This window comes from Electrophorus electricus, chromosome 8 (assembly GCF_013358815.1).
Source record: "Electrophorus electricus isolate fEleEle1 chromosome 8, fEleEle1.pri, whole genome shotgun sequence".
In the NCBI taxonomy this organism is placed as follows: domain Eukaryota; kingdom Metazoa; phylum Chordata; class Actinopteri; order Gymnotiformes; family Gymnotidae; genus Electrophorus; species Electrophorus electricus.
The window spans coordinates 13,219,346-13,243,963 of NC_049542.1; the positions used below are offsets into that span (position 1 = coordinate 13,219,346).

Sequence of the window (24,618 nt, forward strand, 5' to 3'; positions counted from 1 at the left end):
CTTGATGCTTGTCTTCCATGAGACCTGAAGCACAGTAATTCAAAGTTAGCCAAAGTACTTTAGGTATGGATCAGGCTTTGACCATTGACCTCATGCATGAAGGGGCTGGTCCATTTTTGGCTTTGTAGGCAAGCATCAAGGTTTTAAATCTGATGGATGCAGCTACTGGAAGCCAATGAAGGGAGCGCAGCAGCAGAGTAACGTGTGAATTTCAGAAGATTGAAAACCAGTTGTGCTGCTGCATTCTGGACAAGTTGTAGAGGTATGATGGCTCTAAGAGGAAGACCGGCAAGTAGCAAGTTGCAGTAGTCTAGCTTTGAGATCACAAGAGATTGCACAAGCACCTGGGTAGCTTCCTGCGTGAGAAAGGGCCAAATCTTTTGTATGTTACAAAGAAGAAATCTGCAAGACTGCTAAATGTTCCATGTTGGCACAAGTTTGAATTTTAGGGGTAAATGTGGACTCAGTAAACATGTTCCCAGATCATTTTCATATGCACTGAAAACAGAAGTGGTGCAACCTTAATTTGAGGCACAAACACGAGCCACCATTTTAACAAAATGAAAAAGTAAAGTAACAAGGTCCCTCAAGTTGTATTTAGAAGAGTAGAGGACGAAACTCATCCTAAAGGGGTTCTTCACTGCAGTGGATCGATACAATGACATGGTCAAAGGGAAGACAAATCTCTTTTCAAGATGAAAACTACAATGAAAATACAGAACTGCATTCAGTCAAGCTATGTTCAATTAATTAGTCAGTTCTAACAGGTCAGCTCCTCAGCACAGTCTCAAATGAGGCCAACCCAGGCATCACTTAGGTAAACATACACGTGAAAGCTTCCCTTGAGTTTGTGTACTCAATATCACATAACCAATGGCCACCTACTATCTATTGTTCATGTAACTCAGTGGACTATGTGCATCAAACACATGGACTACACACACTCAGATTTTAAAACACATAAAATGCCTCTAAGACAAGTGTAATATGGCTGGTTTTTCATGAGGAAATGAAGCCTAATGTTGTGAAGTTCATGTTAAAAGCAAATTAAGTGAGGAACATGGACCTCCCGTTGCTGGATAAATCAGTTTTTAATCCCATTTGAGAGAACACCTGTCAAGATATGAGAAGGCAAAGCAGGAATAACTCAGAATGACCACCATAATGTTACAGTGGTAAAACCATAAACCAATATGGCCACCTTTACCTCAGAATAAGCAACTGCCCTGTACTGGTAAAGGTGCGTCGCCAGAAACCTTTGGCATTTGTCAAACACTAAATTTGAGTGACTCTGTGCGGCTACACTTTCGATGCCGATAGGTTTAATCCGCCAAACCCTTCACTCATTCTGTAGGTTTAATTCCAATTCTCATAGGTGTAAAGTACCTACCAAACACACCGTTGCCCGCTTATCTTTATGCTATGGCATCACTCTCTTTATTCTGTTTAACGAAGGGTCTTATGCGTGCAAACCATACGCCATTTCACTATAACAAAACGGACCTTCACGAGAAGTTGAAGCGGCATTAATTATCTTTATGCAAAATCTGAGCTTTCGAGCATAAGACCGATGTCACTAATGGCATTTACACTTAAAGATGGCTGAAAGCCGCCACTGAGGGAACAATTTTTACTGCGAGTCTTAAAATATAAGCTTTTTGTAACATGTTTACTGCTTTTTATAGGATGGACTACATTCTATAGTATGAACTTTCTATACGCTGTGTAGCGTCAGACACAACTTCAGAATTCCAGTTGCAAAAGATTAACTTAACGGTACCGTGCTATGAAAAATCGTGTCGTTTCATGTTAAATATCGGTAAGAACCCTCAAATGAATGTCCTCACCTTTATCCAAATGACTCTCCTCAGCTTAATTAACTTTTGTTACACTGCAGTAACTACCGCCATGCAGTTCAGCAAAACCAAAGTTCCAAGGTGTCTCGAGCTGATTGAACGCCAGTACCGCGCGTGCACTTTGCGCGCTCCAGAGAAAATAAACCTGCTGCTTGTACACGGAACCTTTTATGGCCTTGTTATCCGGTTTTACCATTTTACTTTTATCTTTTAAACAGGAGACACAATAACGTCATGAAGCAACCGCAGAATGGAAACCTTCAGATAAAAAAAACCCCCCAAAAAACAAAGATGGGAGCCGTAAATATAAGTTGGTAAATATACAATTAAGCGGCAAGCTATATATTTTAAAACCATTTTTTACCGTGTCTGTTCGATGAATTTGTTTAGGCTAGTATAACGGTTTAGCTTTTTCTTCATTGTTTCTGACGTGGGCCTTGATCTTTCACGTTACCCATTACCTTTGATCTAGCGCTTTTCATCAGTTTGTAACTTTCAACGGCAGGCAAAAATAATGCATTTCAAATATAATACAGAAAGTTAATGCTATGGAAAAAAAAGGCTTATGGACTCTAGTAACTGATTTTAACTGGATAGTGGGTGTCATATCGACTCTGCACATAAAGGCTCGAAACTGTTCATACATTTTTTTTCCATTGCCATAAAAATTGTTAAAGATTTGGTTAATGATTTTAAATTCACTTTAGAACAACTGTATTAACAGCTGTATTATGTGGTGCCAACTACCAACATCTATAAAAAAAAAAAAATTCTTTGTGTTGGGCTTCAATGGATAATGTTGAGTCAGTATAATTTATAGTGAGATTTTTTTTCCCCTTTTTGTATTTTTCATAGCATGTTTGAAGGCAACCGTGGATGCCTCCCCATTATTAAGAAAGGAAATTAAAACATATCAAAGTCTGTCTTCCCAGAAAACCTCCAGTCCAGACACACAGGATTTGGACACTATACAACAGAAAGGAAGTTGGGCAATAAGTAAAGGTTGGCAGAACAAAAACTATGAAACTCTACTCTGCTCACTAACATATCACTCTTCATTAATGCTCCATCAATGAAACATAATAACAAGCAAATTATACCATATGCGGGAACCATGGAAGGAAAGGGTGATATTACCAAGGAGAACTATGAAGTCATTGTGAAATGTAGGGCATATCATACTTCTGCCCTTGGTTTTCACCCAACAAGATCCCATACCTATGTAGCATCACCACACTGCATAATCTGTTTCCATTTAGGTAAGTCAAATCGTCTTTCAAGTCACTGAAAAGCAGACAGTTTCTTGTAGCAAAATAACTATGTGCAGGTTTTTTGCTTTAGAGCTTTGAGTCAAGTCTTCTTCCAGTGTGGATAAAAACTCACTACCTGTCTGTCTTGCTATGCTCTGTTGGCTGGAACTGAAACTCAACCAGCTGTCATGCTTACCTGTGATTGAAGAAGTCACCAACACAGGACTCATAGACAGTCCTGTGGTGCTGTTGTAAATGTTTGATGCTGCAGTTTTTCTATCGTAGTATAATTATAATGAACTGAGATTTGTATCAGCAGGAAGAATATGGCTTGCTTACATGGAGAGTAAATTTCAGTTTGCTGAGACAGTGTATCTCAGTGTATCTCATGGTGTATTTTGGAAGGTCCACAAACCTCATAACAGAGCAGAACTGAGAGCACTATCAGGTGTCTTGCTGCCAGCCCAACACTTTTAAACAACCTAAACAATAAAAGATGACTCAGAATTCATAGACATCAACACACAAACCACACCAAACCAAACGAGTTAAAGGTTAATGTCTTATATAATCATATTCTGAATGACTATTGGGGTGAAAGAATAAGGTTGGTTCTGAATATTCTCTGTTTGTGGACTTCCTCCATACATCACCTTCAGCTTTCAGACTGATCAATAAAACTAAATGCACCACTATTATTCATAATAACTTTGAGCAACGCATTGCTTTATGTAGCACCTGCTTCACCTTGTATGGTGTTGTAGTCAGTGATGTTCTGTGCTGCTTCGCCGAGCTTGCTGTCATGGGGGGCCCAGTGCTCTGTCTGTGGGTGTCGGTTTTGGGCTCACTGCTCTCTCTGTGGGGCTTCTCAGCAGGTGCTGAACACAGCAGGTCTCTTGAAACCTCTTTCCAACGTGCCTGTTAAATGGCACTGAATTCAAAAACATAACATTTCTTAAGATCTGTAGTTCATTTAAGTTTTCTGTATGCATTCACATTTTCAGCAAACTTCTAAGCTTTCTAATGCAAGTTCACATTAAATTGATTTTGAACACAGGAATATGTTACACAGAATCAAACCTAACCATTGCATGGCGAATACATGCTATAACAGACAAAAAGACAAGCTATGTTAATCTTACTGTACTATGTAACATACAATGGAGTGATGTGATCACACTCATTGTTCATAATTATTAGATAAATTACTGTTAAATATTTACCTTGTTATTGTTTGTTTTGGTTTTTTTTTTTTTGCTCTGGTCCAGGCAGCAAATGTATCACTAAGACTGCAGGGAAAACTGGGGATTTTGTCTTATAAAAAAATATATCTTATATACCTAACAGGTATGTGGGCAAACGCATCAGCATTAAGTGGGAGGGGTTTGTGGCATTACATTAACATATACAGTGCTTGATAGGATGAGGGTCTTATTAAGGAATGAGGGTATTAAAAGACTGGTTTCTCAGCTACATGTACTTAAAGTGACTATAACAAATATAGATGATCATGTTGGAAAACACCTTGTTATTTGCAGTGTTGCTTGTCTGATATTGATTTGTCATGCACAACACACTTCAGTCAATACAGCACCACATAAAGAAGCCAACACTTAACAGCGTATATTTATCTGACACTTTTACCCAAAGTGACTTACAATCATCACTGAGTACAACTTTGAGCAATAAGGGTCTTGCTCAGGGGCCATCAGTGGCAACTTGGCAGTAGTGGGGCTTGAACTGGCGACCTTCCACTTACAAGTCAAATACCTTAACCACCAAGCTACCACTACTCTGAACACTGAATACGTTTCAGTGATCACCCTCAGTCCTCCTAAGCATACAAGTGTTTCTTTTTTCTTGTGTAAATGCTTGTGCGTTATAGGGGTCATTTAAAGGGTATTTATTGAGGCATCCTCTCCTTTTTACTTGTTAGTATACTCCTATGTTGTAACAGTGTGTAGCCTCATGGGCAGAAATATTAAACAGTTTAGGTTGGGTATTATATAATAGGGCAGTAAGTTGCAATACATTCAACGCACAAGCACAGTAGATACTAAATTCATCAAATGAACCTTATGTATAACCTTTAAAGATGTTCTATAAGCAACTTTACAATGAAATGAAGCACAAAAAGCAAGAGTAATAGACAACAAGAAAAAGTAAAAGTAAGATAAAAGGAAAAAAATAATTAATTTTAGTTTTTCACCTGCAGTCTTCATTTAAATCTATTCAAACAGAGTCAATATAAACATCTTTCAAAACATGTTATAAACAGGCAGAAAGGTTCAGAGTCCATGTCTGCAGCTATAATCTTATTCATGAGACTTGCCATGAGCCTGGCAAATTGGAATGAAATTCTCCTCACACTAACAATCTTAAAATTATCATTCTGAAGCATAATTTATATATTTTTCTTTTTGTTACATTTTAAGTACTGGGGAACCTGTTAGTACTCCTGTGGTCATTTACTATAGAGAAGATACAAATCTCTGACTGAACCATAGACCAAATAAGGGATAAAAAAAAAGTTTCATTATCACCTCCATTTCTGACATCTGGTTTTCATTGGCAAAAACTGTTCATTTATGCATATATGACATTGGACAAACAATGCACCTGGAACAATTACAGACAATGGTGTAAACGCCGCCCCCCAACAATGGTGGTTTTAAATTTATCTCAGTTGGTAAACAGGATATATCTGTTCCTTGCTTAACCATTTATGAGTGAATACAAGTTGTCCTGACACAAAGCCCTGCCCCCATAGAGACAGAGGTTGCTTAGTCACCAAAAGAGAAAAATAAAATGCCCCAGTTTGACAGAGTTCTGACAGTAAGAAAGTCTAGGTCAAGTGTTACATTTTCCCCTCAACCTGTATAACCTGTATATGGAGAATATTTGAATTACAAAATAGTTTTAAAACATTGCTACAATTTCAAATTGTAGTGATCAGCTTCTGAATTTTCAGAACAGTGAACTTTTTCTATCCATGCCACCAAAGACCTTATAGACAACAATAAAGCATTTTTCTACAAATGGTGCATATAGTACACCACACTTTGTGAAAGTGGTACATAAAAGTATTAAAACAAGCTGCCTGAAACTTTTTAAAGGAATCACACAAAGTGCCTCACTACCGACATTCAGAATTCAGGAAACAATTATTCTAACAAATGCTGTGTAATCATCTTAGATTGGTATCCTTATCCCCAGTATATTCCAGATCAGTGTGCTACTTGGCACAACTGACTTTTAGAGGATCATTTGCTTGCTGGTAGAAAAAGGCTGGTAACAAACCATTTGCAGATGTTTTTGTTTTACTCAGATTCCATGCCAATGCCAATTTGGCCTTATTAGTATCCATTTCTGGTTAGCCTTGTTAGTTGTGTGGTCTGCTCACTTTGTATAGAGCAGCAGACACTTCTCACAGTCAATACTTTTAGCCAACTAAACACCCAGTACCCTTCTGTCAGGTATTTGAACTAAGCAAAACAGTCTTTTATCCAGCAGTCCCTAGGGACTGGGTTGAGAAACACTGTCAAATATTATAAAGCAAACATCAGTTTTACATTTAATTAGTCTAAATGAGGTTACAGTTCAGGCCCAAGAAACCAGCACAATCTATATAATCACTTCACCTGCACAACTCTGGGGCATCTGGCTCACATGCCCACAGCTAGACTGCAAAGACAGATTTAAGTACCAACTGGCTCAGGAATTGACATTCCTCAACTTTAAGAACTTTGGCTCTTCAAGGAATTGTTTAATCTTTTCACAGTTCACATGATCACAGTGGACACAAGTACACTAGTAAACAAATTAAATGAAATCTTTATTGAACTTTTTTTTTGGAAAAAAAAAAAACATGAAAATATACAACAGTTATTCAAAATGAAATTTCACATAAAACTGAACAATGACTAGAAAGAAAGTTCAATACCCAAGTTTCACGAGTGCTGTACATTAAAAGATGAATGGCAGAGAAAGCAGGACTAAGAACAGGATTGACAGGAAGACTACAGGGTTATGGTTAGCCTTACCCTAACCATAAAGGCAAACACAGCATCAACAGAAATAAAGCCAGTGCATCACTAATGCCTAGCAGCACTGTCTCTAACATCTTAAATTAACATCAAGTTGTGATTAAAAAACAATTCCCTCTCAAGTCTTCTAGCCCAATTCAGTCATTAATACACTTGTGCCACAGATGGGGCTGTCCACAATGCAGCACAAACAGGAGGGGAGTGAAGCATTCAACAGAGGGAAGGCTCCGAGCTGAACAGGGTGGGGAGTCAGAGCTTAGACTTATGGGTATGGAAGGTAGTGTAGACCTATGTCACCTCATCTCAGCCCTGGAGTTCTCTGTACTGCACGTCTTGGTGTTAACACTAACAGCAGTTTTAAACCCATTAAAGGCTTGTCTATTGGTCAACTCAGGTGATGGCAACAAAAATACACCACCACAAACATGCAGTGAGGGGAAACTCCAGAAACATGACCAGGAAGCTTCAGCATAGGAAAACTACTGCTGCTCATCCTCTGGGCAGGAGTGCCAGGTCAGTCTCTCTTCATAGAAGGCAATGACCACCTGGGGGCAGCGAGTGTTGGCCTCTCGAGCCGGCACAAGGTCTGCCTCATCAGAATCCTTCCTGCAATTTAAAGAGAGCCCAGGAGAACAGAAGTGGTGTTGAACAGAGTTTAAGAATAATGAACATGGAAACAGCTCCTCAGGCAAGCCTTTTGGGTTCAACTCATGGTTTGCCACCTCCATTTTATGCATGTCAAGACTGTATGCTGCTGAGAACACTGCTACCTGCTGTATATGCACATCATCTACAGCACATTGTCCTATAAAGCAGCAACCATGGGACAAAGCCCCAGTAGTGCTTAAAGGTCTTTGCAGTAACACAGAATGACCTGATCATCTCACCATTTCATCAGGAACATGAGCTCTCCACTGCTGTCTGTGGCCCCTATGATTCGCTCAGGCTCCAGATTCCTGGCAAACCCTCGTGGTTTTTCATTCTGTCAAAAGAGTGCATGTTATGGTGCAACACCAACACACAGCAAGGTCCAAGGCCTCATTTTGAGTTGAGTCATAAGCTTACGGTTTCTTTCTTTTTCTTGGCTTTACTCTCCTCTGTCTCTGGCTCATCTGTGGAGGGCTTCCTCTTGTTGGAGTCTGGTTTCTCCACCACACCTTTCTGGGACTCCAGGAACGCAGCAATCAGCTCAGGGCAGTCAAGATTCTCTTCAGGCTCCCATGTGTTATCACTTCTGAACACAACATTCAGAAGCTTAGTGACAAAGCCACAGAAAGCAAGTGGGCCTATTTGCCCCAACGACAGCCATATAAGACAGGGATCCTATTAAAACCATGGTTATGTATAGTGCATCGATGTACCATCATGAATCTCATGAAGTTACCCATATAGATGCAACACACAATTTAGCAAGAATTCTTTAATTTTACACAAAATCCCATGGAGCATGCACTTGCACTACAAAGGTGAAACAGGCAGGATGTAGACAATCTTCAAACTCATGACACCAGCAGTCAGTTGACCATCTTTAAAAATGCATTTTTGCATATTTTGAGGAGACTGTTCTGATTGGTTATCGTATTGTATAACCCTAAACTAGTGAATCGCCAAGAGATTAACACAAGGAGAGGCCTGATACTCATGTTTAAGGAATTATGCCCTTTTCTGATTTAAAAATTACTGCCACCCTAATAAATCAGTGATAATGGCTCTTTGGGACTGCAGTCTCATGCTGTCCTGACATAAGGTGCAAACAAAATGGGACACAAATAAGTTTAACTTTACTTCCAAAGCAAAGTGAAGTAGTGTACTGCAGCAATGTGTATGTTAATCCAACCCATAAAACCTAATACATTTTACAGCTGCTCAGATTGAATAGAGGAATGGTAACATGCTTTATATGGACCTCTGGCAGTTCTACACAAGCAACATCTGGGTTTATCGTTCAAGTGTTTCTCAACCAAGTTATCACAAATACCACCACATGCTTTTGTTATTGCAACTCCCAGCATTAATCAAATGGATACCCTTTCATGATGTACCAGGTTCTGTGTTGGAGCAGCAATGTAGATCGAGGTGGTCTTTGAGTGGATTGAGTAACACTGTCTTACATCACAGCACCAAAGCAGTCAACTTCAGTCTGGGGGCCCACTGATATGCACAGATTGGATTTGACCATTTCCAAACCTCAGATCAGGTGTGCTTGGGAAGGGCAATCATGACACTGTGGAGGGCAGTTGGGCCCCAAAACTTGAACAGACAGCCACTGAACAGAAGACGACATACAGAACCCTTTCTACTGGAACAGATCTTAATAGTGAAGATCAGTTAACTCACTGAAAAGCAGCAATGTCTGTAAAACAGATGCAGAGTTCTACTAAATCACATGTAGGCCATATTGCCCAATGAAAAACAGGGACACAGTTTATCATCTGACTGAATGGCAACATCGTGGGATGAAATTGCAGGAAATCACCAAGAACTAGTAGTCTCTCTACCCATTTAAAATCAGGGTTAATCCCTAGATGTTTACTTCAAGCATCAGCAAACTGCACAGGCCATATGCACCAAAATATTTGTTTACTCTGTACCTTTAATCTTGTTATAGTGTGACAGATTCATTAAAATAAAATACAGGAGGTGTGCACAAATACTTTGTTGTATTTCATCTAAACAGGTAGATTTGTTTTCCATTTGTAACGGAAAGGTACTTGCAATCAGCGGCAGGCCTGAGAAGGCAATACTTACTCAGGGAAACCTTTCCACTTGAGGAAAAACTCAACTTTGCCATTCACCACCCGCTGGTCAAGCACTTTCTCAACTACAAACTCCTCGGGTTCCTCCACTTCTTTTTTGGACTTGTTCAGTTGTTTCTTACCCATGTTAGCCTAAAATGGGGAACATCAGCAAATCCAGTTTGAGAGTGCATTATTCGGAATACGCACATGGCCTGAGGCCACGGAACGGCGCTTTTATGCTACCCAAGTTAGCTAGCTACCTAGATGTAGCTAACAATGGGTTTAATTAAGTGAAATATGGTGTATCTACGCAACATCGGGTTTTTAAGACATATGATAACATGACCCGTGTTTCTAATCCTGAGAGGCTAACGAGTTAGCTAGCTAGGCTAATGTTGTACCAGAATACTTATCCCAACAGCAAACCAGTGATCTCGTGCAACAAATTGTCGCCCACTTAATAGCTTCTGAAACAAGAAACTGCAAACTAAAACAATACGGCGTACTACAGTATTAAATCTACCACTAAAATGTGAGTAGTGAATATAACTGGCTAGCTAAAACAACTGTTTAATTAACTGGCTAATATATTGAGTAATTGAAAATGTTCAGATAGATAAACTCTTACCTACTTAACATCTAGCTAGTATGCTAGCGTTAGCTAGTTGGCTAACTATCCTGCTGAAATTACACGAGATTAGGCCTATGGCAGTGTACTGCCGAACATGTTTAAAACGTGGCTGGAATTTACTTTTAAGGCAGATGATTTACAAAAACGTATGACTATGCATGATAATGTGTCTTTGTTCCATCTGTCTACCTAACGTTATATCTCCACCCGGTAAACACGCCACTAATCTTTGTTAGCTTGAAGCTAAACTAAGTTAACTGAGATAGCATCACCCAATACGGCTCCCCAGCTAGCCAACATCACCGCTAGTTGGGCCACTTAGGATAGGTTGGATAATTAGACATCAGACCAACCTACTTGTAGCTAAAGTCAGCCGAATTCTAACCCTAGACATGTAACTAGCTACATTACCATCTGCATAATGTGACGACTCATCGAAAACGCTACCGAACTGATACACTTATTAAAGATAGCTATCAAAACGCAAACATCAGCCAGTTGTAGCTAGCCAGCGCATTTACCGCGTGCCTGCATGCGCGCGAAAAGAAGAGAACAAAAGAGGACGAACAGAGAAACAAAGCATAAAAATGCTCGACAGCTGCATTAACATTTGCGATTTAACGCGAAAATGCTAGCCAGCCAAACTACCCGAGCTGGCTCCGGTAAATTAGCAACACCTTCATCCATGTACACTTACTTTGTACAATCGATTACAAAGATGCAGAAGCCTAGCTGGCGTCTTGTACGGAGCTTACTGGCAGCTAGCCAACCAAACCTCTTCTTCTACGACTGGAACGAGTGCATTTCTCGGTTGGAAACTGCTGAAGCATAAGCGCGCCACTAAACGGCCACGCATATACATGCTCGCTTGCCAATGAACGTTGACAAAGCATTTAAGAGGCAGTGCCTAAACATTAAGATGGATTTTTAAAGAACCAGCGCCACACATTGCAATATGTCCCATGTAGCTGGATTTCCTGTCTTGCCTTGTCGAGCCTTCGAGCTCTCTCACAGGTACTGCATCTCCACTAATTTGCCAAGCAGCAGTGCTGGATATATCGAAGAAGTACATTTTTAACCATGCTGTTGTGCTGATGGTATAGACTAGTTAATATGCATTATTTTATAGTCAGTCTAGTTTATCACTGAAATGTTGAAAATATTATTCAATTACCTTCTTAATAAAATGGACCACTGCATGAGCTGTTCATCTGAAGTTACAGCCATTATAACCATGCCACCCATTGCTAGAAATACACTTAAAGTTAAAAAGTATAGCCTGTCCTGAGAGGGAGAACTCAGGAGTGTTTTACTGCGGCTAGGGTGGGGGAGGGTGTTATCACAAGCAACAAAAGAGCTAAATATTAAATTAACCCTGAATGAAGTAAAGCACCAGAACCAAAACCATTTGTTCCTCCTTTATTAATTAAAAAAAAGAGAAGTTAAGTAAAACATGATTTTGGCTTACATTAAAAAAGGTAATTTGTATGTGATACAACCAATTGTTCTCATACATGACAAAAGCAGGAGGGGTCCTCTTCCTTTCCATGTTTTTTTTTTGTTTTGTTTTGTTTTTTAAACTTTGGTGACCTAGTGGTCATTATGAGGTAGAACAAATCAACACAACTCAACAGTCAATGAGCTTACAAAGTCCTAGCAAACATCTCTAATTGCTTCTATTAATTTGGGACAAGGCATTTTGCTGATGCTTTCAGGTGAGTCAGGTATTTTCAAAAAAATGTTACAATACATTAGTGGCATTACACATGAAACATCAACACATATCAAAAACACAAAAGATGCAGCATTGTAAAAACACAGTACAGTAAAATGCCAACTGAATATTCCAAAATGGCAAATGTTAATTGTGTATAAAACCAAATAAAAACCAGCAAGTGGAATAATTAAAGTATGACCGCATAAAAGTAAGTGTCATGTCTGTGTATAATCTGGACAGAAGAACTGCAAGCCAAGTAAATGGGTGCAGAGTAATTATAAGTATACATCAGTGCATAAGTGATTTGTGCAGTGATGCCTGTAACACAAGTGTTATTCATGTTTACACTGACTTGAGCAGAGCAAGATTACAAAATGCAATTGTGCCATTATGGTTATAGGTACCTGCAATATGATTCACTCTGATTCATACAAAGTAAGGGGCAGTATATAGTTATTATTAATTTACAAAAACATTAAATGAAATGTCGTCATCCATGACTATGGGCAGTTAAGTTATTTATATAAAAACAAAAAAAAACAAAAAAAAAAACAAAAAACCCACCCATATTTATTTTATTTTATGCTTTGGCAATGTCAACCAGTGACCATATGCCTCTCAGTATTTTTACTATTGTTTTTTATAGTTCTAAAGAAATTCATGTTAACTAATTTCTTTTTTCAAACAAAGCAAAACAGGGATAGTCGTTTTTTTTGTTGTTGTTTTAAATAACCTCAGAGACAATGCTCTACATGTCCAGTGTTTTTGCTACTTTCTTTCCAGTAGAGAAGTGCACCGTTATGCTGTAATGTTAAAATCACTTACAGTCTTTCAATTCTCCTGTGAAGCCAAGAACAACTCAGAGGAAAACAAATATTCAGCAACAGCCAACCTCAGGAAAGAATATTCAGTAGTCCTTGTAGCCCTTTCGAAATGCACATATTCAGGCCCCACACACATGCACGGATGCATGCACACACGCATACACAAATTGTCTCTCAGTGTTTTTTGTCCTTCTTCCTCTTCGCATTCTTGGCCTCAGTTGTGTTTGTTCTTGTGTTTGTGCGAGGCCGGACTGCCACACGTCCATTGGCGCCACAGTGGATGATGTACTGCTCCGGGCTCAGGGGCCGCCCGTACTCATCCCTCAGCTGACTCAGTACGTCCCGCGAGAGCGCCTCCAAACCATCTGCTGCTGAGGACAGGGCCTTGCTGGTCTGGGCCCTCTCGCGCAAGAGGGCATCGCGCTGAGCCAAAAGGCCCTCCACCTCACCCTGTAAACCCAGGATGGCATCCAGCTTTCTCTTGCGGCAGTTCTGCGCAGCCAGCTTGTTCTTCCCACGCCTGCGCACATCCCGCAGTAGTGCGATCTCAGACACAGACAAACCTCGCCCCTCCAGCAGCTCCAGGAAGTCCTCTACTGGCATGTTAACAATTTGGGGAGCAGAGAAGGGAAAGCCCAATGCCTGCAGGCGGCGCTCATCCCGGCTTAGCTCTTCAGGTCCAGATTCCTCCTCACTCATCACTTCCTCTTTAATACCTTTGAGAGGCGGAGCCCAGCTATAAGGTGTGTGGTCTTCAGGCAACTGGACTGAGTAGGTGTGGTCATGCCAGATGTTCTCACTGAAGTCTACTGGTGACCAGTGGTAGAATTCTGATGCACAACCCCCACCCTTGTTAGAGATGGACTCCACTTCACTGCTATAGCCCGTGGCTCCGCCCTCATCTTCACAAAACGAATCAGAGGACGAGGCAAACGTAGAGGCTGGGCTTCGAGACCTGCTCTCCAGTGACAGACCTGAGTCAGAGTCAACATCCTCTAGCCAAGGTGGATGCATTCCACCTTCCATTCTGTTCAGCAGCTCAGAATCCATGTTCAGTCCCTCCAGACCCAGCAGACTGATCTGCTCAAACACAGCCTCATCCAGATAACCTCCAACCCTAGAGTGGGAGGTGTCATTGTGAGACCTATTGCCTGGTAAGTAGAAAAGAGGTGAAGCCAGAAGTCCAGCTGCTGCTGGAGGCGTGTCTGAGTGGGAGAAGTTAGTTGATTCTAGGTTGAAGAGGGATGCCCCATGGTCCGGTGTGATCTGTGCTCGACCTCTGGTTGGAGCTGATGTGTAATCCACACCACTGGTTACCATGGCATCTTGAAGGCTGGCATTGTAGCTAATGGGATTTGCAAGGTTCACATCCAGATCTGACATGTGCAGTGGAACCAATGAGTTAAAATCCTGGAGAGAGGAAAAAAAGGTTTTGCATCCATCTCAAGTGACTGTCAGTAAATTGTGACAAAGTATCTTAATGTACAGCAAAGATAAACACAGTCAGTGTTGTCACCCTGAATTTACCATTTAATTCAATGCCATTGTTATTAATCAACAATGTGATGTGACTGACACATGGGCATAAAAACCCCCACCAGAGCTTGCACTAATTGGTTAGCAACCTAATTAGATAATTTATGTAATTTACAGAGTCAGCTCCAACCCCTTTTACATTCTTCATTACAACACATTCTATACCTGGCCAGCTTACCTGGATATCTATATAAAATGCGTAAATGTATAAATAATGAGTATTATGACCAGAATTTGAACAGTTCAGGTAGACCATTTGTCTCACTCCAAGATCAGATCTCAGCCATTAGTGAAATCCTTACAGTGGAATCTGAGAAAGGACCCACCCACAGAACAACAAGATCAGATTATTCCACGGATCCCTGTGAACTCTGGCCTCTGCTATGGTAAAAACAGATGACTCATGATTCAACACTAATTCTCAAAGCTGCAAGTGATGTGTGTCACATTAGTTTAGTTATAGTTGGTTTGGGAGAACAACTGACAGCTGGCTTAAATGTACCTAGACCTTGGGAATTCGTGCAAACTCATTATACATACATTGTGTGGAAGGATTCCATCAGAATGTGAACAGAACCCAAAAAATACCATGTATAAACACAAACGCAAAATTGGTTGGTTCATTATTCAAGTACAGACTACATTTTATGTGGAAAGTCTAAATGGGGTTAGGCTCCCAAATATTACAACCTTTAATAACTTATGCATAATGTAAAACACCTTTAAACATGCTTAAGGCTAATGTGAGGGTTGCAGTAGTTCACATACCAGCTGGTATTCACATATCTGTTCTGTTATCCGTTTAAGTACAGCTAGCCAATCTTACACAAGTTAAAGTTTTTTCATGTCTTTTCCACCCATTCTACCATCAATTCATCATATTTTTTTCAATTCAGTTTCCTTAAAAGACACATATAGGATATGTGCCAATGAAAGTGCGTAAGCATTTACTGAAATGAGTTGTGAATAACTGACTCAATATTAGAGGTCCTCCTACACAAATATACTGGCAGTACATGCTGAACTTTTACTGTGAAACAGCTTTATATAAGCAGTGCCCAACTGTCACTGGGTGTCTAACAACGTAATTTACTTTAACCACACCTGAGAGCAATTTTCAAAGGCTTAAGACCTGGATTAACTGGATAAAGTGTGTTAGAGTAGGGCAGCACCTCAATAGTGCATAGTTTCTGCCATCCAAGTGCAGGACTGAACACTTTTTAATTTGCCACACATTAATTATTACTTTGCCTTCCATTTCAGCTCATTTTTCTACCTTCTTCCAAATAAAGAATAACACCTTTTCACACTATCATCTATTCAAACCATAGCCTTTTGTCTGTTGCTGTGTTCAGGTCACATTACAAAGAGAAGGAAGTAATTTCCATAATAGATTGCTCAGAGGAAAGACTACTCACATCAAAGTCTGCCAGGAGGTCCTGCCAGCGAGGCTGAAGTTCAGACAGAGGGGGAGGCAGGGCACTGCTACTAAACACACCCTGAAAAAAAAAAAGAGCCAAAATTACAAATGCACAGAAAAACTGCCATGCACAAAAGAAATAATCAAAAGCTGTAGCACACCTCTTGCTCCAGTGAGGAGCTGCGAACGAGCTGGTTCAGTGAATCAAGACTGATCTCTTCATCCTCATCTTTCACAACTTCCTCTTGTGCTCGATTGGAAGCTGCTTCCTGGGCAAAGATAGATTAAAAAATATCTTACAAACCCCTGAGAGCAGCACAGAAATACAGCACTTAGAAAGTAGTTCCCAAATGGAGGCAGTTAAGCAATGCCAGCAGCCTATGCCATCTGGCCCCTACTGAGTGCACAGGGGACAGTGTTCTGCCCTCACACAGCACTGTACTGTACTGCTCAGCTAACCGCCCACATAGCTGCTTGAAAATAAAAGAGAAAACCGACCTCAAGAGAAAACTTCAAACATGAATTAACAAGCATTATCATTATGGACAGTGGCACCATATGGGGGACGATCTGTGATGTTTATAGGATCTGTGATGTTTATAGGCCCAAAAAAGAATCAGAACATTAGGTACATTTTTTTTTTTTAAATGGAGCCCAATGTGATATCTTTGACAGGGCCCCTAATTGCTGACAGCACTCCTAAATATACAGTCCATACTCCATTTACCTCCCAACACTATTGTTTAAAGTTTCACTGAAACACACTAGATCTGTGTTCTTGTGTGTACACATGCATTTCATTTTAAGACTCACAAAAGTGATTTTTAAACTATTGCAATATGTTTACCATTATGGAACTGTGCATGTGTGTGTGTGTGTTTGGGGGTGAATGAACCACAGCTCTAGAACATGACAGGTGCAGAATAAGAATGTCAGAGGCTGTAAAGAGTTTGGGAGCTCCCACTTCCTACAAATGCAAAACAAAGTCATAAACACAACAATGGGGAATGAGAGTCTCTATTACTTTAAAGGATTATTATATAATCTATGATTATGACAAGTCCATTTTTATTACTACAGCATTATCTCTTCAAATATGGCAATGTACAGAACATTAGCTCTAGGGTAACTGTTGTGCTAACTCAGCAATTCTTGGTTATGGCTTCAGACAAAAACATAAATGAAAGCTTTATGGAGGTACATGAACTGAAATATTGAGTGACTAGACTCAGGACTTGACAAGCAAGACACGACCACACTCTTGCTTCTTTGTTTACCATGCCTACTTATGAAAAGAAAAAGAAAAAAAAGTTTAAGAAGGATGTTAAATCAAATCTACATGTAGGTCTGTGTTTTTCAACACTACTATCATAATAAGTAAATTTGTGACTATAAAGAACATTTAAAACAAGTGTTTGCTAAAGTGATATACAGAGTATCTCAGTATATACTTCTCATTATTTCTGTTCTTCACTCTATACATTACATACATCCCAAAAGTTAAAGTTTGTATTTAAAACCATACAGAGGCATCTTTCATGTGGTAAACTACTACCAACACTTACAATATAAATGAAATAAGCATATCTGCAGTATAAGGCCTATTCAGTGCCTTAAATAAAACGTTAAATGTTGGCTCGTACACTGGACAGAAAGCCAGTGTAGTGGCGCTAAAATAGGGCTGAGGTGCACCTGAATGCAGACGGGCTGCACCGCTTCGATCCAGCCGTAGACGTTAATGGAAGACTGGCTGACCGATTACAGTGTGTTTCAATAACCCGGACTAGAGGAGATAAACGTGTGGATGAGCTTTTCCGGATCTTGTATGACGATCTTACATTCGTAAAAGAACCAAAATTTCCTTTATGGCCTAAACCTTTTTCTTAACCTTGGTGAGCCAAAACTTTCAGAAAACGTTTGCACAGTATACGCAGCAACGTGGTGTGCGTATCTCAATGTAGCACGCTAATTCGTATCAAAACCTTCATCGCTGTAGCTAGCATATGTAGCTAATTAGCTAGCTAGTAACGACAACTGGCCGAATTTGACACTCCATATGAGTAACATAACAGGTGTACTGGTATGTTAGCTTAAACTGTGCACAATATCGGACATTGATTTCACAGGGAAAACTCTTCGAGAGACTAACAATGAGAATAGCTAGCTAGATTAGCCAACATGCATCATTTAAACGTTTATCTATGTCAAACAACGTGCTAGCTAGCTAGGGTTAGGTTACCAACAAACATCGTTTCACTTTCAGGTTTAGCTAATGCACCTGCATAAAAAGCGTGCTCTAAACAGCTAACGCTAGCTAATATTAACTAAAAATCAATTTGCATTGACAAAGGTTCTGCAGCACCACATAAACCCTAAAAGCAAGCTAGCTAATGGTTAACAAAGTATACAAAACACACTAAGCTAGCTTGCGTTAGCAGTATGATTGTACCTAAACTGGTTAGCTAGCTAACGCTAGGCAGTTGGCTAACCAGCCAAAATAGTTACTTAGCTTGCTAGCTACTGCTTTAGAAAGTTCAACGGCTGACCGGACAAATGAACTCACGGGGCCAGTGTCAGCTTCGTTTCCAAGGCTTTCTTGGTTTAGTTGGTCGGTGTCTGTGCTACCGTTATTCTCCTCAGCTCCATCCAGCTGCAGTAGCCACGCGCTCAGGCGCGTGGGGAAGCGGGCCGGAGATCCAAGAGCGCGAACTTCATTCAACAATCTGCGGCTCGTGAAGTAGTCTAGCTCTGGACATTTGGGATGCACCTGATGACCAGCCGCGGTGTCCCGATAACGGTGAAACGGCGTCTGTACAAAAGCTGAACTTGGTCCTCCGTCAGTCTCTATTAATGGCGAGAAGTAGCCGTTCAAATAGGAATCGACATCCACGCGAACACCTATCAAACTAAGTAGGATCGTAAACTGAATAAGACCTTCTGTGAAATACTTCTTCATGTACTGCATGTTTCAAAATCAGTTCAACTTAAGGCGACCTCCACAACACTATCTATATTTAACCGTTAAACAAAGAAAGATCCCAAACAAAAGAGCACGCTCTGCCTCTCCTGTCAGACAAAAGGAACAGCCCAGGCCGGCGAAAATGTTTGCACTAACACACTACCACCGGCTTCTGGTAACTTCCTGCCATGACATGGCTCACCAGCACTAAAGGTTACTAAGGACACGAAAAGCAGCGGCAAACATCCTAAGCGTTTCGGTTAATCATCCGTCTAAAAACTTTAACTTTATAAATCCAACTTCAAATTCCCTAAAACCAGAATCAGCAGCGTCCCTCACCGAATTCGTGAGAAAGACACATTTCAATTTGCATAATCGCCGTGTATTCGCGTACAACTCCCATCGCAACAAGCTCTTATTGGTGCATTTGTTGGTTCTGTCATTGTTAGAACCAATCAAAAAACACACTTGTCACACGCGTTGACAAGTCACGGTTCGATTGTACCGACCTCTGGTTGAATCGTTCATGAATTAAACAGATACCTACAGCGTGGATTCTACCCCAGAGGCCTGTGAAAATACAGTGTTAAACGGCAATTTAAATATCGTTTATAATCCAAGATTGGTGCATAAAATTGTGACGTAATTTCCGGATACTCCCTTAGTAGTGTGACCTACTAACCCATTTTAGCTCTCTGTAGATGGGGTAGTGGACTGCAGTCTTTTTAGTGTTGGTTATCAGTAAATCAATGTATTAAAGATGTGTCTTCAAACAGGAAGAAGATGTAGTTTGACTAAGGTACACTTTAAGTATTTTATAGATCACTGTTTTCTATATAAATACAAACATGATCTGTGTTTGATTACCCTCAAAATAATGGAATATTCTATTGTCTATTTAGAAATACAATAAAGATAAATCAAACCACCCCTTCAATAATTCAAATTAACAAACGTTCAGGTAGGCAAATGTTCAGCTGCTTACCTACAAATAAAGCATTTTAAACACTGCATCCGGCTCTAACCATGCAGGAGCAATGTGAATGTTAAATGGTCTATCGAATGGACACGTGACATGGTGGTTTTACATTTAATTAGTGTTCAGGTTTTCTTCCCTTTTTGATATTCAGCTAAAAAATGGGCTGTCTGAAAGCAGTTAAGATTCAGTCTCCACACAGGAGACATATGTGAGCTTAACCAAGACCACTCCTGGCAACCAGACTGGGACTGATGGTTTTGGTTGACATGTTTAGTTGTTGTTATTGTGGGACCCTGCTAAGCTAACCCTTTGGGATACACATTGATCTCAGTTTCCTAGTAGGTCTAATGCTGCCAAACATAATTACAATTAATGAAAAAAACACAACTTTAATCTTTCTAATTTATATATATATATATATATATATATATATATATATATATATATATATATATATATATATATATATATATATGTGTGTGTGTGTGTGTGTGTGTGTGTGTAAAAAAACAATTAGTAACATTTGTTCTCTTCAGGAAAATTGCAATTGCACAGTACAGCATCACCATTAAGATATCTGGAGGGGGAAAATTACCTTAAAACTAAAAGACACAGAAGTCATAATACATTCACTGGGCAGTTTACTGGAAGAATTAGCACTTGCAGTTAGCAGTTACTCATATTGGTCATTATACAACTTTGATTTTGTCATAAATGTTAAATGTTTAAATTACAGAACTTGCCAAATCAAGTTAGATTTTCACCTAGCTATAAGAAAATCCCTAAGGGTATATTTGGCTAGTTTTCTGAAGCTGTTGAGTGTGGGGATTTCCTGTTTCTGTGGGGATTTGTTATGTAATTACCTATGGTTATGCTCTCTTGTATTTTTTCCTGGTCATTGCCTGTTTTAATGCTGCTGTAGGGATTAACTCAAATAAATTTACTCTGTGCATGCAGCCCACTGACTGAGTCTGACTATACTCCTCTACACTGACCGAAACCTCCCACTACACTGACTACAATACACTGAGCACACCTTTAACACGCCGACTACATCTCCAATACACTGCATACACTTCCCACTACACTGCAGCTCCTCTTACACTGCCTACACTTCCAATACACTGACCAAACCCCCCAAAGAAATTTGAAACTTGAAACTTTCTTTGTTGTCTGGCTCTTCTGTTCTCGTTGTGTTAGCGACATCTGCTGGACGCAAAAATCCATTACAGTCATGTCGTGCCTGGTTTTAATAAATAAATCTGATTAATAAGGAAGATTTTGTGCCATGCAAAATGATACGTTTTATATGTAACGTTGAACCCAAATATATTTCCAGAACCTTTCTTTCACCCAGAGAAGGGCTTGAATATCAAAAATAATTGGTTATTTTATGCCACCTGCTGGTTAAGCAACGTTGTCCAGTTAATTCGCTCAGGCAGAGACTTTACGTATAATATACAGTTTCCTATGCATGCCACATTCTTTGTTTCAACGCCAAATAATAGACAGTAACTATGATTTATTAATAATGACCTATCATCACAGCAGAAACATCTTCAAAAACTAATCCAAACAATAGGCTGTAATAACACTGACCTACTTGATTAACAGCCATCGACAACGGACTTTAGTTTTCAATAGAAGGTAGAAATATGAATAAGGAAAGTGAATTGGACACAAAAACACCATCCGTGTCATATCTAGGACAGTTCGGTTACATGTAATTTAAAAAGATTGTTTATTATTGCCCTGCGTTTATACTTTCATTCTAAAGTTGTAGTTTAGAAGAACCACAATTTTAAAAGGTAAATTACAGAACCACAATAATCACAAAATCCTAAAACATTATTTATTTATAAAAATAATTCGATTAGACAAATAATTACATTGAAATCTGGTGTTTCTCCCATGAGTCGTAGATATCTGCTTCGCTTGAACAATCACTCAGTTTGTTGTTTATCCAATACGTTCATGATTTAATAGCACTTTGTACAATGAAACAGCCGTAGATGCCATGTAGGCACAATTATTGCACAATTTATTACATTAAATTAAATGTGCGTTGGCCTGTAGATGCCTCATTATTTGACATGACAAACTATAACAAACCCACCTTCAGGGTCCTCCTGCAACTAACGTCATATACGTTATATTGATATCGACTGGGTTACACATGACTGACAAATAATGACAAACCTCAAGGAAGAAATAGTGTGGTGGTTTGTCATCACAGAGGAAGCAGATCCTTGCATGATAAATGAAATCGAGAAATGGACCTGTCGTGGATTGATTGTGCTCTTATAAAACATTTGAGAGCGAGAGAGCGAGAGAGAGACCCGGTGGTTCAGATTGGTCAAAAATGGTGACGTTGTAAGGCACAGAAAATAAAAATGGTTTCACGTTGTACCAGATTTGCTCGACAAACGGCGAGTGCTACTTAATTTGGTTTTAAGTCTAAAATGTTTGTGCTGTTCCTTTGAAGCATAACTGCATCGCGGAAAATTGTAGAAATAAGAAGAAATGTCACGATGACGCAGACTGACGAGGGCCAAAAGAAAATGAGACAGTGAAATATCTTGTAATTTTAACCATATTAGGTCTTGCACAGAGGACGAGGTCCATAAATGATACAAACGCTAGTTATTTTCTTGATTTAGTTGCCCACTAGTAATTAATTATGTCTTGGAGTGACACTCAACGACATAATGTGAATGCACCAATTTTTTCACATATACATGTGTCATAAAGAATAGAAGCGGAATCAGATGCTCAGGAAAGCAGATTTTAATAGTTTTCATTTTCACTGGATGGAAAGTGAAAAAGCAGTTCACTGGTTTCAAATACCTCCTTCTGTAGACTGTAGGTCAGATAGTAAAATGTATTCTTGAGTGTTGTAGCGAATATAATGCTTAGTGGGCGGTAAATAATAATAATAATAATAATAATAATAATAATAATAATAATAATAATAATAATAATAATAAGGAGAAGAATAAGAATAAAAGAAGAAGAAGAAGAAGAAGAAGAAGAAGAAGAACAACAACAATAACAATATTATTACTACTAATATTATTATTATTATTATTATTATACTTACATATTATATATTAATGACACTACTGATAAATGTAACAGTTACATTTATTATTACTAGTATTGCTATTATTATTATTATTATTATTATTATTATTATTATTATGTTATATAATAGTAATGCTAGTAATAGTATTTTTGTTGCCATTTTATTCAGACTGAAGAAAATCAATTGGCCTGTAATAGGATTAGAATGCGCTACACGGAGGACCTTCCTCTAGCGTGACGGCTTTTCGACTGAGCTCGCTTAGTTTCCTTGTACGACGTTTGTCTTGATGGACAAGTCAAGTAATCCAATCAAATCATAGTTTAGGCTATGTGGCCTTTTATTTGTCCGTTGGCGATTACGTCTGTTCTTAAAAGAGCCAATGGCGAAACCTGCAGTACCTTGGATATGGAGAACGCCAAAAATTGTGCTTTTAGCTCACTCCATTGCGCCACGTAGCGAAGTCACGAGAAAATAATTCCGCGATGCAGCTAGAGAGTATTGACAATGAAATGTGTATGCATAAAATCTCTTAGTTTATTTCTCTCCATATCAAAAAGCGTCTTTGTTTTTTTAATCTAATGTCAGAAGCGTGTTTGCGTTCACGTGCCAAAAGTCTGTGGCTTGCTGACTGGCCATATATGCTCCCATGGAAAAAGAAATAAGATTCTATCCATAAGTAAAATTAAATTCACATAAAATAGGAATTTATAATCGTAATAAAGTAAATAGACATGTATGTTACTAATAGTCTATAGAAGTGGGTACTTGAAAAAAATGTGTTCGTTTGTATAGGCTGTTTAAACTGCCAAAAGGTGTCGCTGCAGTCCCCCATATCAGTAGCAATGGTTGAAGCGCCGAAACGTTTAAGTTGGGACTTAAATGGGACGTTTAAGTTATGCAAGTGTGAGATTTTCATATGCCGTATATATATATATATATATATATATATATATATATATATATATATATATATATATATATATATATATATATATATATATATATACAATTTATTTATTTCAATAATCACAAAAAGGTTTCCTGTTATTACATAAAAATTACAGCCATTGTATAGATTGTGTGCAACACAGTCACTCCTCTTACAATGTGAGTGTGTGTGTGTTCTCTCTCCTGGCCTTGACAAAGGTGGTGACAGGACATTTTTCAGTTTCAATTTAGGCTTGAGAGTTTTTTATTGTGGACCCGTCGTGATGAGTGAGTAGATAAGCCATGCTGCTGGCCTGTCTGGCAGAACCCTCTGTGCAAAAGAAAACAGAGGAGGTTTTGGAGAAGCAGTAGGGAAGGCGCCCCTGTGGTGCCGGATAACAGGGCTCCAGAGCAAAGGCAGAGCTCAGCGGTGCTCTGTCAACTCAAACACTTGTCAGGCCTGGGTCTCCCAAAGGTATTGTAAAACAAAGATCATCTTTAAATGGCACAGTGTGTATCATGCTGAACACCCTCTCTCTCATTTTGATGAACACAACACTATGATGTTTTTGGAAAAGAAGGCTGTGAGCAGTAAGACAGTATTACTGTGAAAGAGTACCAGAGTAATCTAGAGCTGTATAAAAGAATAC

The 24,618-nt window shown here is 39.2% G+C and overlaps 2 protein-coding genes across 3 annotated transcripts; both read right to left on the bottom strand.

The window, feature by feature from the left end:
* Positions 1 to 7,447: 7,447 nt before the first annotated feature.
* On the bottom strand, positions 7,448 to 11,356 carry cbx3a (chromobox homolog 3a (HP1 gamma homolog, Drosophila)). Of its 2 annotated transcripts, none has more exons than XM_027014972.2 (5): positions 11,219 to 11,356; positions 9,901 to 10,040; positions 8,218 to 8,383; positions 8,040 to 8,134; positions 7,448 to 7,758 (listed from the first exon to the last, which is right to left on the bottom strand). In XM_027014972.2, exons 2-5 carry the CDS (start codon positions 10,032 to 10,034, stop codon positions 7,632 to 7,634), a joined length of 522 nt encoding a protein of 173 aa, XP_026870773.2. In that variant the 5' UTR covers positions 10,035 to 10,040; positions 11,219 to 11,356; the 3' UTR covers positions 7,448 to 7,631. The 2 variants fall into 2 exon arrangements, with proteins under 2 accessions (XP_026870773.2, XP_026870772.2); XM_027014971.2 differs by having other exon boundaries at positions 8,218 to 8,386; positions 11,219 to 11,352.
* A 567-nt stretch (positions 11,357 to 11,923) lies between these two features.
* On the bottom strand, positions 11,924 to 19,319 carry nfe2l3 (nuclear factor, erythroid 2-like 3). The gene is made up of 4 exons (XM_027014970.2): positions 18,582 to 19,319; positions 16,180 to 16,287; positions 16,017 to 16,097; positions 11,924 to 14,472 (listed from the first exon to the last, which is right to left on the bottom strand). Exons 1-4 carry the CDS (start codon positions 18,981 to 18,983, stop codon positions 13,237 to 13,239), a joined length of 1,827 nt encoding a protein of 608 aa, XP_026870771.2. The 5' UTR covers positions 18,984 to 19,319; the 3' UTR covers positions 11,924 to 13,236.
* Positions 19,320 to 24,618: the final 5,299 nt, after the last annotated feature.

What these genes read in the sequence shown, in the direction of transcription:
- cbx3a (XM_027014971.2), bottom strand. Translation starts at nt 10,034, where the DNA reads ATGGGTAAGAAACAACTGAACAAGTCCAAAAAAGAAGTGGAGGAACCC. An exon ending in AAGTGGAAAGGTTTCCCTGA is followed by an intron (nt 8,387 to 9,900) that starts GTAAGTATTGCC and finishes TGTTGTGTTCAG; the next exon opens with AAGTGATAACACATGGGAGC. An exon ending in CTCATGTTCCTGATGAAATG is followed by an intron (nt 7,759 to 8,039) that starts GTGAGATGATCA and finishes TTTAAATTGCAG; the next exon opens with GAAGGATTCTGATGAGGCAG.
- nfe2l3 (XM_027014970.2), bottom strand. Translation starts at nt 18,983, where the DNA reads ATGCAGTACATGAAGAAGTATTTCACAGAAGGTCTTATTCAGTTTACG. An exon ending in ACGAAGCTGACACTGGCCCC is followed by an intron (nt 16,288 to 18,581) that starts GTGAGTTCATTT and finishes ATCTTTGCCCAG; the next exon opens with GAAGCAGCTTCCAATCGAGC. An exon ending in ACCTCCTGGCAGACTTTGAT is followed by an intron (nt 14,473 to 16,016) that starts GTGAGTAGTCTT and finishes TCCTCTCTCCAG; the next exon opens with GATTTTAACTCATTGGTTCC.